This window comes from Moschus berezovskii, chromosome 6, assembly GCF_049115385.1.
Source record: "Moschus berezovskii isolate FMDL1 chromosome 6, NW_MosBer_1.0, whole genome shotgun sequence".
Taxonomy (NCBI): domain Eukaryota; kingdom Metazoa; phylum Chordata; class Mammalia; order Artiodactyla; family Moschidae; genus Moschus; species Moschus berezovskii.
In genome coordinates, this window is record NC_142465.1 from 53,951,075 (window position 1) to 53,963,574 (window position 12,500).

Consider the following 12,500-nt stretch of genomic DNA (forward strand, 5'->3'; position numbering starts at 1 on the left):
TTTATAAGATAACTTCAATTCCTCCAAATTCTACCACAGTGGTTGGAAAACTCATGCTAAACTTACTGAAATTCAAAGATAAACAGGCATTCCTAGTCACCCTTTCTCACATGATTAGTAAAAGACACATCATCCAGCTCCCCGCCCTCTATATTCTGCAGTGTATTCACAGGACGCTGATGCTGTCTTAGCAATGCTTTTCCCGTGCCGTAATTATAGGAGTAAAAAGTATTTTGCTCTGAGTTTCAGTGATGTCAGTCTGAAACACATTCTAATGTATTTCAAAAGGACAGAATATGCAACCACTCTTTGGTACAAACAAAGTCAAAAATAACCTGAAGTTCAGCTGACCACAAAAAAGGGGAAGAAGCATTTACCCTGCTAAATAGACATTGAGAAGCAAAGAGCAATGCTCTCCAGACTTCCACCTACCTAACAAATGGTCAAAGGCCATGAACACTGCTCACACCAAGAGGAAGATCCATCCAAAAGCACCAAAAAATATTAAATTCACTGGGTTTTCATTGCAGCACACCGGCTTCTGTAGTTGTGGCACTCAGGTTTAGCTGCCCCATGGCATATGGGATCTTAGTCCCCCCACCAAGGATCCAACCTATGCCCCCTGCAGTGCAAGCACAGAGCCCAAACACCGAGCAACCAGGGCAGTCCCTACACTCAGTATTAACCAACGGAATGCAAATTAAATAACCATGAGGTGACTTTGCAACGTTTTTCCTCTATCTTAATGACTGCATCCAGTGCAGCTGAGGGTGCAATGAAACTAGATTAAAAATAGACTTAAACTGACAATAAATAACTACTCATAAAAATGGTTACACCCTCATGCTCAGTAAATTCTATTTTGTATATCTACCCTAAAAAACATCCATAAATGGTAAAGCTTTCTTGCTCTTGTTCAGTACAGTGTTATGTATAGCAGCAAAAATTAGAAACATCCATGTTTTCCCTATTTTGGGAATGAGAGCCTATTCAATAAAATACAATACAGACATCAAAATGATAGCTGAAGTCACACAGCTATATCTCATAATTCTAAGTTTAAATAGCAGGAAATCTATCAGTACAATATTCCTCAACAAATTACAAAAATTACAAATGATTCAGCATTGTCACTTCTGGGTACATACCTGAAATAGCAAAGTTTCTAAGCAATAATAATAATAAAAGCAAGGTCTCTAAGAGATATCTGTACACACCTGTTCACAACAGCAATATCCACAAGAGCCAAAAGGTGGAAGCAGCCAAATGTCCACTGATCGAGTAAATGGATAAACAAGATGAGGTATACATATACAATGGAATATTACTCAGACTTAAAGAAAGGAACTCTTGACACATGGATGAACCTTAGGGACATTCAGTTCAGTTCAGTCACTCAGTCATGTCCGACTCTTTGCGACCCCATGAATCACAGCACGCCAGGCCTCCCTGTCCATCACCAATTCCCGGAGTACACTCAAACTCATGTCCATCGAGTCGGTGATGCCATCCAGCCATCTCATTCTCTGTCGTCCCCGTCTCCTCCCACCCCCAATTCTTCCCAGCATCAGAGTCTTTTCCAGTGAGTCAACTCGTCGCATGAGGTGGCCAAAGTATTGCAGTTTCAGCTTTAGCATCAGTCCTTCCAATGAACACCCAGGATTGATCTCTTTTAGAATGGACTGGTTGGATCTCCTTGCAGTCCAAGGGAATCTCAAGAGTCTTCTCCAGCACCACAGTTCAAAAACATCAATTCTTCAGCGATCAGCTTTCTTCACAGTCCAACTCTCACATCCATACATGACCACGGGAAAAACCATAGCCATGACTAGATGGACCTTGGTTGGCAAAGTAATGTCTCTGCTTTTTAATATGCTATCTAGGTTGGTCATAACTTTCCTTCCAAGGAGTAAGCCTCTTTTAATTTCATGGCTTCAGTCAGCATCTCAGTGATTTTGGAGCCCCAAAAAAATAAAGTCTGACACTGTTTCTACTGTTTCCCCATCTATTTCCCATGAAGTGATGGGACCAGATGCCATCTTTGTTTTCTGAATGTTGAGCTTCGAGCCAACCTTTTCACTCTCCTCTTTCACTTTCCTCAAGAGGCTTTTGAGTTCCTCTTCACTTTCTGCCATAAGGGTGGTGTCATCTGCATATCTGAGGTTATTGATTATGCTAAGTGAAATAAGCCAGTCACAAAAACACGAACACTGTATGACACTGCTTATGAGACACAGCAAACAGCCAAACAGAAACAAGTAGGAGCTGGCCGGGAGGAGGAAAGGGGAACTGTATTGTAAATTTAATGAGGACAGAGTTTCAACTCCCAAGAAAAAGCTCTGGCAATTGAATACACAACAATGTAAATACACTTAACACTACTGAACACTGAAAAATGGTTTTCATGGCAAATGTTACCTGTATTAAACCACAATTTATTTATATTTTTTTTCTTGGAGGGGCCACACAGCTTGTGGGATCTTTGTTTCCTGACCAGGGATTGAACCTGGGCCCTCTGCACAAAGTTCTAACCAATGGACTGCCAGGGAATTCCCAAATCACAATTTTTAAAATAGCAATACAGTAAGATTACATATGTGTAAAACAAAAAAGTGAAAAAGCCTAGAAAATAATTCTTCAAAATATTTATGTATTAATATCATCTGTGATGTGATTTTTATATCACTATTTTTAAAAATCTTAAAATCTTTCCAGTGCAAATGATATACATATGAGAAATTACTCATTTTTTCAGCATATATATAACAAACATGGAGTCAAAGTTTTAATTAAGATCTTGCTCTTTTCCATGGATAAGAATTGATCTAACTAAACTCCATGAGAGCGGATTTCAATCTGTTTTGTTCACTGAATCCTCAGCAGCAGTCTAGCCCATTGTGAATATTCATAAACACTTGGGAAATGAATTTAGAAAGCTCCTTTCACAATCCACACACATACTTTGGCCAACTGGCATTAATTTCATGAAAACACTCTGCTGATTACATTCTAAATCTTTTAAATCCAAGATCTTCTAAATCTATTCTTTTGGATTCCAATCTCCCACCTCACCCTTTTTCCTCCTCTAATTACTTTGTTTAGTATCTGGAAAAAGAACTAAGTGTTGCAATATATAATTAGTAAATTATCTTAGCTGATGGAATCATATGTAGCAACAGTGGGCAATTACAGTCTATAAAATGCAGATTACTCTGGCTGTTTAAATACTCTATGAAAGATGAGCCCTTGCCTCTGTACACTGAAGGCACAATTGCAGCTAGAATGCCACTAGGATGGTTTTATCCTTTCAGTTCATAAGTGAAAAAAAGGGAAGTCCTATATACAAAAGTTTCACAACCCCAAAATGCTCATTTAACTCATATGTGTGCTAAGAAGAAACTATTCCAAACAGCAAAGGGCATGTTTCCCTTTACAAAGAAAAATCTTCCCAGTGGGCTTGGCTGGTACCCAATCCGTCCACCTGCAGCCATACAGAGGATAGAGATTCACACCCTTGGCAAGAGTTCGCAGCTCTGCTTTTGCAAACAGCACTGTCCAACAAAGGTATAACACAAGCCACTAACTTTATTATTTATTGGCAGTGCTGGGTTTTCATGCTGCACATGGGCTTTCTGTAGTTGCTGTTCATGGGCTTCTCACTGCAGCGGTTTCTCTTGCTGCAGAGCACAGGCTCTAGGGCACACAGGCCAGCAGCTGCCACACTCAGGTTTAATAGATGTGGTGCACGAGCTTAGTTGCTCCTCCACATGTGGAGTCTTCCCAGACCAGGGATCGAAACCGTGTCTCCAAATCTTGTCCCCTGCATTGGCAGGAGAATTCTTAACCACTGGATTACCAGGGAAGTCAGTTATTTTAGGAAGTCATTAATTTTAAATTTTCCAATAGTCATGTTAAAAAATAAACATATAAAAATTAATTTTATTTAACTCAATATACTCGGAGTATTATTTCAGCATGTAACAATAATAAAAACAAGTATTGTGATATATTTTCTCTTTCCTTTGTCTTGGAAATTCAGTACGTATTTCAGACTTAACAGCATCTCTCAAATCAGGCTAGCCACATTTCAAGTATTCAACAGCCATACCTGACTAGTAACTACCCTATGCAGGCAATACAATGTTAGAATGATGGTCACTTTTATTTTGTGATATGCTTACATTCATTTCACATGTTAATTTTTTTATAGGCTCTGATATCTCTTTCCTGGTGTGTAACTGATTAAAAATGTATGTGTGTGTGTGTGTGTGTATACACAAGTAAGCAATAACCATTTCAGCTAGCCACTGACAGCCAAGCCAACACTAACTATAGGGTGATTATATATTATATTTATATTATATATATATTATATATACGTATTATATATATATTATATATATACAGTTCTCTACAATTTTAGGACAGATGTCAACAGAGAAATGTGGCTTGTTTTACAGGGATACACATCTTAGCCAACATTTCTATCTAAATAGACATAATAGCTTTACCAGACTTTGCACAACAGGGGTATTCCTGAAAAAGCTGCAAACAGTTAAAAAGTTTCCTTTTACCAAAGAAGCAAGCTCTTTAAAGAAAAATGAGAGATGCTTTATTTATTTGATACGCTTTTTAAAAATTATTGCTAAATGAGGTTAGGGACGTTTTTTCATTGCTCTATTCCCAGAGCCAAATTTGGGTGGAGGTGGTCACATTTTTCTCCTTACAGTTCACCTTTTCAGAGAAGTCTTTCTGAATCACTGATCTGAAGCAGCCCTCTGCTTTTTCCCTTAATAGCAAAAATAAACTCAATTGTTGCATAAATGAGTGAATGATTGAAGCTTAAAATAAGGAAAAATAAAGTGAGCTAAGCCAGAAGTAACAGTTGCCATCAATATTTTTAAATGACTACCCTCTATAAGATGCAGTGGAGGATTATGGTCTAGTTGTGAGAAGAGGGGAAATTGTGTACTTGTGTTTAAAAGAAAACTCATAGTACCTAGTACTGGGGCTTTCATTCAAAATGATGAGTAGGCTTTCACTTACTCAAGCACCTACCAAGTGCCAGGCATTTATTTTAGACCCTGGGTAAACATGCTAGTCTCTGTTCTAAACAAACTATAACAAGAGATTACAACTTTTGCTATGAAGGGAAAGAGCAGAGTACTTTAAGAGAGAAGGGTGTACAGCTTGGATTGGTGGCTCAGGAAGACTTCTCTGAGAAGGTGGCATGTACACTGACAAGGGAAGAACTAAGAGAAGCAATTCCAGGCCTGAGTTCTGTGATGGGGACTAACTTGAATCCTGAAGGGAACTGAAGAAGCCTAGTAAGACTAGACTCCTAGTTATAGACTCTTAATTAACGTTGTTGCATGAGGGACTTCGCTGATGGTCCAGTGGCTACAACTCTGCATTCCCAATGCAGGGAGCCTGGGTTCTATTCCTGGTGGAGGAACTATATCCCACATGCCACAACTAAAGATCCCATGTGCTGCAACTATGATTCAGTTCAGTTCAGTCGCTCAGTCATGTCCGACTCTTAGCGACCCCATGAATCACAGCACGCCAGGCCTCCCTGTCCATCACCAACTCCCGGAGTTCACTCAAACTCATGTCCATCGAGTCGGTGATGCCATCCAGCCATCTCATTCTCTGTCGTCCCCGTCTCCTCCTGCCCCCAATCCCTCCCAGCATCAGGGTCTTTTCCAGTGAGTCAACTCTTCGCATGAGGTGGCCAAAGTATTGGAGTTTCAGCTTCAACATCAGTCTTTCCAATGAACACCCAGGACCGATCTCCTTTAGAATGGACTGGCTGGATTTCCTTGCAGTCCAAGGGACTCTCAAGAATCTTCTCCAGCACCACAGTTCAAAAGCATCAATTCTTCGGTGATCAGCCTTCTTCACAGTCCAACTCTCACATCCATACATGACCATGGGAAAAACCATAGCCTTGACTAGACGGACCTTTGTGGGCAAAGTAACGTCTCTGCTTTTTGATATGCTGTCTAGGTTGGTCATAACTTTCCTTCCAAGGAGTAAGCGTCTTTTAATTTCATGGCTGCAATCAGCATCTGCAGTGATTCTGGAGCCCAAAAAAATAAAGTCTGACACTGTTTCTACTGTTTCCCCATCGATTTCCCATGAAGTGATGGGACCAGATGCTATGATCTTTGTTTTCTGAATGTTGAGTTTCAAGCCAACCTTTTCACTCTCCTCTTTCTCTTTCATCAAGAGGCTTTTTAGTTCCTCTTCACTTTCTGCCATAAGGGTGGTGTCATCTGCATATTTCTCCCGGCAATCTTGATTCCAGCTTGTGCTTCTTCCAGCCCAGCGTTCCTCATAATGTACTCTGCATAGAAGTTAAATAAGCAGGGTGACAATATACAAGGTTGACTGGGCAGAGCCAAATAAGTAAATAAATAAAATTTTTTTTTTTAAGTTGTTGCATCAGAGAGCAAACAATGAGCTGTTGCTGCTGCTGCTGCTAAGTCACTTCAGTTGTGTCCGACTCTGTGTGACCCCATAGACGGAAGCCTACCAGGCTCCCCCATCCCTGGGATTCTCCAGGCAAGAACACAGGAGTGGGTTGCCATTTCCTTCTCCAATGTGTGAAAGTGAAATCGGTCAGTCATGTCTGACCCTTAGCGACCCCACGGACTGCAGTCTACCAGGCTACTCCATCCATGGGATTTTCTAGGCAAGAGTACTGGAGTGGCTTGCCATTGCCTTCGGCCTTCTCATATATAACATATATAATAATAAGCAATGTTTTGTGTGCTCACTCAGTTGTGTCTGACTCTTTGTGACCCCATGGACTGTAGGACTGTAGCCTGCCTGCTTAACCAGAATAGCAGCCTCCTACAAGGCAACATATATCAGCTCTTCAACGAGACAGGGACAAAAATGGGCCAAGTTAGTCAAGATGTATCTTTGCAAGCATTTACCTTATTATACCCTACACTGTCTCTCACCATCTATTCCAAAGAGGGGCCCAGCTAGCCAAAGACCCTGGGACAAATTAGTAAGCGAAAAGCAAGCCTCAAACTGGGGTCTTTATCAAGAAGCAGCAATTTATGTGGAAAGCTAAGAGTAAACAAGAGTCGATGCTCTAGGCAAGGAGTTGGTACACGAGAAAGCATTCGGCCAGTCTCCTTTTTGTCCCTAAAACGAATGTTTACAGTATGACATGCACTGACTGCCAAAGGAAATCTAAGAAGAATAACAACATTATTGGATGCGTTTAGCTTTCCTTTTTGTAAATGTTTTGTGTCACTGCTTTCCAAATAATTCTAACTCTTGCACGTTAGCCACAAAAAGAAATGGGGTAGAGTGTATATTGTTCATGCTTGCTGGTATATACGACTGGTGACCAATTTTCTTCTGATATTCAGTTAAAGAAATATGTTTCTGTGAGTCCTGCTCACACAAACACAAAATTCCATTGGATTAACACTGTGTAAGAACAGAATATATCAGACACGGTGATGAGATGTGCAAATAACCATACACTGGGGAAAACAACTGCTGGGAATGTTTATATTCAGTAATACAGAGACTCTGTCAGTATAAAATGTTTAAGCCAAATACCTTTGATGTTGTAAATTAGCGCTCTATCACCAAAACTTCCAATGGAAACACTGAATAAAATAGTGCAACTCATTACTGTTGGTTCTAGGTGTAAAATGCAGAACCAGAGAACCACAAAAATATTTAAATTATAACAAGGAAAAAACCTATCGGTGAGCTTAAGATCTGTTACATGGAGTCTCACAGGCTTGCCTTATTAACCCAGTCTTCAGCAGAACTTCTTAAAAAGTGTGGATGCTTCAGAAGACAATTTCAAGCTCCTAAATAAGACTTCTTTATCTTTTAAAATTTTTTTATTAACTCCCTTTTATTACAATTACTTAATTATTCTACTTCTAAAGCAAACACAGCGTCATTTCTTATTCCTATTATGTACCCAAGGCTCAGGAAGAAAAGTGATCACCTTGGTTTAGAGAAGAAGCAGAATATGGTCTGATAGATGAATGATTTTAGTCCATTTCTACTCTTGGAAGCCTGAATATGTAGAAAAGGAAAATTATGAGTTAACATATTGTTGACATTCTTGCTTCTGCACCAAGCAAAACAGCACATTCATAAGGATGACTTATGAACACTGTAATGAAGATACATGAAAGTTAGGGTGTCAAAATGTTAAGAAACTCCTAAATTATAGATGTCCATTTTGCAAAAGTAAACTGGAATATTAAAATTATTTTTATAGCCAAGAAGCAGTGAAAAGGAGACTGGAATTTTGAGTCAGGAAAACTTGAGTTCTGCCTTTTCCCTACCTGAGTGTGGGTCTTTAGCAAATCACTTAACAAGGCCCAACCTTTCATTAGGTTAATGCTGCAGAGGATTCTTGGGAGAATCATAAGACAGGGTACACTGAAAACACATAAAGAGCCAACAATTATCAGACCAGGAAAACATTAATTCATTCAACTAATACTCACTGATGGAGACCCTGGGCATACAGCAGAAAGCATGGCATTCAAACTCCTAGAAAAAGGCCACAATTTCTTTCCTTTGTACCTTTCAGACAAGTTTTTAAGCCTTTTCCTTTTTTTTTTTCTTAAAGAGGGCACCAATATAAAATAAGAAAGAAAAGGCTGGGCTATGTTCCTTTGCCTGGCAAGAGAAGAAAGAAATTTCTCACCCTCTCTCCCCCTTTCTCACCATCCTGCATTTACCACAGACATCTTGTTTTCCCTGGACATTTTCAAGAGTTCTAGAAACCACATTTTCCTGGCTTTTCCACCAGGTGGTATAGCACTTTTAAAAAATTACTATTATCCATAATAGATCCTTCTGGCAACACTTTCCACCTCTTTAGAAGTGAAATTTATGTTTTCTCTAAACTACATGTCAGAGGTGCCTACCTAATTCTTACACTCACTGGCATAAAAAAGGAAAAAAGATTTATCTAACATTGGGTAAAAGACATGTTCTGTATTAAGAGTGCTTTGCTTTAAATTTATGATAAGTTTGACTTCCTTAACTCATAAATCTTTTCAGGAATTTAACAGACTCACTCTTCAAATAAACCAAAATGCCCACAAAAATTCAGTTAGAACAACTTCTTCAACTGGTAAATAAGTCCTCTAACTCAGCACCCAGTAACCGTTATGTTAGAAGGGGAAATGCACAGCAATAAAGTTTCAGAATATACTTTGAAGCTTTTTAAGTAAGAGCTAAGGACTTACTGTTCTGATTTTCAGCACAATCTTCAAAATATATACTGATGGTAGGACAATCCCAAATACTAAATAAGTATCATTAAATGAGTATGTTATATATACTAGATGAATATTACGTAAATTAATGAGTATAACATAGACACTGTCAGTGTATAAACTGAGAAAAAAACTTTCTTACTTTTTAAAGCACTAAAACGTTTTCATACACGTTCAACCTGGATACCTTGGCCCTCATAAAGGACCATCTCATGCCTGGAGAATTCAACACCAACTAGTTTTCTGCAGCTACTAGTAGCCTCTGGGATAGACTTCAAATGAGCACAATGGTCTCTGACAGTCTCTACTCAAAGTGTCAAATGATGACAGTGACATAAATGGAAAAAAAAAGCACAAAGTAGAGAAGAGAAAGGAAGCAGAGCCCAAGAAAGAGAAAAGCAAAGTGAAAAAAAAAGCACAAGGAGATGCAATTATTCAATGCACTGACTGGAGAGGCAGGCATTCCTGACTTCCAAACTTCACAGCAAACTCATGGCATTAGAATACACTTCACTAAAAATAAGATTTCACTTGCTATGAACTGTTTGCCTCTGCCCCCCACCCCCCAATTCACATGATGAAACTCTAATGTGATAAGATTTGGAGGTGGGGCCTTTGGGAGGTAATCAGGCCTTCAGGGTGGCCCATAGGATGGGATGAGTGGCCTCATAATAAGGTGAGAGGTAGTCCTTTCCCTGGAGTGAGGGCACTGCCATTTAGCTATCAGCTATCTACAGCCAGGAAGGGGCCCTCATCAGAACACAACATGCTGGGACTTCCCTGGTGGTCTAATGGTCAAGACTCCTAGCTCCCACTGCCTAGGAGCAAGTGTTTGATCCTTGATTCGGGGGATCCCCTGCATGCCCCTAAGGGCCAACAACAACAACAAAAAACCCAACATGCTGGCACCCACATCTCAGACATCTAACCTCTAGAACTTTCAGAAATACATACTTTGTTGTTGAAGTCACCTAGCATATATTATAGCAGCCTCAGGTTAAAGTGACTAAGCCTTAGAAACAACTGACTCGGAACTTCACTTGGGATCATCAGCTACTGAGTAAGGGCACCTGACTCTTGTCCTTCCCTACCCTTCGCCCCTTCAGGTTTGGGAAGTTAAGAGGTTCAAAAGACTAAAACTTCCGAATCTTAAAAAGAAATTTGACCTCCTAAAGTGGTTAAAAAAACTTAAAAGGTCTGGCAAGGAAATCCTGACACATTACTCCGTCCTCACTCCTCCCATAAGTCATCATCCGGCCCTGATTTTCCTTGCCTCTAGTCTCCAGAAAGAAGTCTGATGGCAATGTTGGGCGCGGGCCTGCTGTTTTTTAAGAGCAATCAATTTGTTCCATTCCAGCCTTCTCTAATCGGATACCAGCACGTCTGCGTTGGCAGGACTTCCCTGCTGAGGCTCCCAGGGCCAGGAGGCCGCGGGGTTCAAGCACCGGACTCAGGCATCAGCCCAAGCGTCCCGTTTCGGGGAAGCCTCCCTGAAACACACAATCATGGTCGGCGAAAGCAACCCAAGTTCCCTACCAGTCTTTTCCCAAGTCATGCTTTCCACTGCACGCTTCCTCCAAAAAAGGAAGAAACCGACCGAAGGCTCAGCTCTCGCCGGCTACTCCTACCTAGTACCGGAACTTGCTTGCAAAACATTAGAGGCACCTATAAAGTTGACTTTACTGGAAACGCACCACCGTGACTCCTGCCACCCAGATTTAATGAGCGCCTGCTCTGGCGAGGCCCCGTGTTTCCCTCAGCGCCCCCCACCCCGCCGCGAGAGGCGCTCCGCCCGGGAAGGTAGGGGAGGCTGGGTCCACACGTCCACTCCTGGCCGTTACACGGCCCCCAAAACACTCTGGGGGCCACAGGCCAATGAACGGACTAATAGAGGGGGCCGCCACGAGGACCGCGAGGGGGCGAAGGGCGTCCCCGGGCACAGGGGAAACGTGGGGAGTGGCCTGGGGACGACTCCCGGCTCGCACACTGCTCGCCTGCCGCCCGCGGCGGAGTCGCAGAGGCCATCTGGCGCGGCAGGCGGGAGCCGGGCCTCCGCCTCCCCGCCCTTCCTCCCCGGCGCGCCCAGCGCAAGCCCGCGAGCAGCAGCTCGAGGCACTACTCCGGGATCCGAAAAGGCAGAAGCCCCTTCTCGCTGGCCTCCTCCTCCTTCCTCACGAGCATCCCTCGTGCACCCCGCGGAGACACGTGGAGTTGGGGTCCTGCCGCCCCGGGATTCCCCGGGAGCGACTGCGCGCCGGCTGCTGCGCCTACCGGGCACACACCACTCACTTGCTGGCCGGTGCGGAGCTTGCCCTGGGGCGCTCTCCTGAAGAAGGAGGTCCTGGCGGTGAAGAAGAAGTCCTCGGAGTCCTCCTCCAGGCTGCTGTAGCCGCTGCTCATGCTGCTGGTCCCGTCGCGCGCGGGCCGCCTCCCCGGGGCGCTGGCGGCCAGGCAGGGGGTGCCGCGCCCGCCCGCCCCGCGAGGTTCCCGGCGCGCGGCCCCAAGCCGCCGGCGGGCCGTCCTGCTGCAGCTGCGGCCGCCGCTCAACCCGGCCGTCCCGGCCCCTCCCGCCGCCTCCCGGCTGCCCGGCCTCCCGGCTCCTGGCGCGGCTGGGGCCCCAGAAACGCCCCGCGACCCCGCCCCCTGGGCCCCGCCCCGCCCCGCGCTCCGCGGGCCCCGCCCCGAGAGGCCCGGCACGCGCCCCAGGCGGTCTGGGCGCTCCCGGCGCAGGTGGGAGTGCGGCTGTGCTACGAGCGCTGCTCTTCCCGAGCAGTATTTGGGGAACCCCCAGGATCCCTGCTTAGATGGCTGCGTCTGTGCTACGGGTCGCTACCCCTAGGCTCCCGGAAACGGCCAATTCCTCGGAGATCAGTCCCCCCGCCCGGCTAGCTCGGGTTTGGGGGAGGGCCCAAGCAGAGCCGGAAACTTTCTCCGGCGTCTCCGCACTGCTCGCCCCCTCCCGAGGTCCGGCGGGTGAAGATTGCAGGGCGGAGGGACCCCCCCACCCCACCCCCGAGACCTTCGGGAGTTCTGCAGTCCTTTCGCCCCGAAGAGAACGCTGGCAACCCGACCCTCCAAGGAGGGTTAAAGGTTAGCTGAGAGGCGTGAGGAAGTAACGACTGGGTAGAATTTGTTCAAATAAAAACATCCTTTCCGGAAATTCAAAACTTGAGCTTTGGTCTTTCTCTCTCGCCCTTCTTTCTAGTGAGGATTCATTCC

At 43.9% G+C, this 12,500-nt stretch overlaps 1 protein-coding gene across 1 annotated transcript in view; it reads right to left on the reverse strand.

Annotated features, from left to right (window-relative positions):
* RASSF3 (Ras association domain family member 3) overlaps positions 1-11,829 on the reverse strand; it is a 77,016-nt gene extending 65,187 nt beyond the window's left edge. The window contains exon 1 of the mRNA XM_055396768.2: positions 11,571-11,829. Coding sequence (XP_055252743.2) covers positions 11,571-11,681 — 111 coding nt within the window. The 5' untranslated portion in view covers positions 11,682-11,829. The remainder of the gene's footprint in view (positions 1-11,570) is intronic.
* Positions 11,830-12,500: the final 671 nt, after the last annotated feature.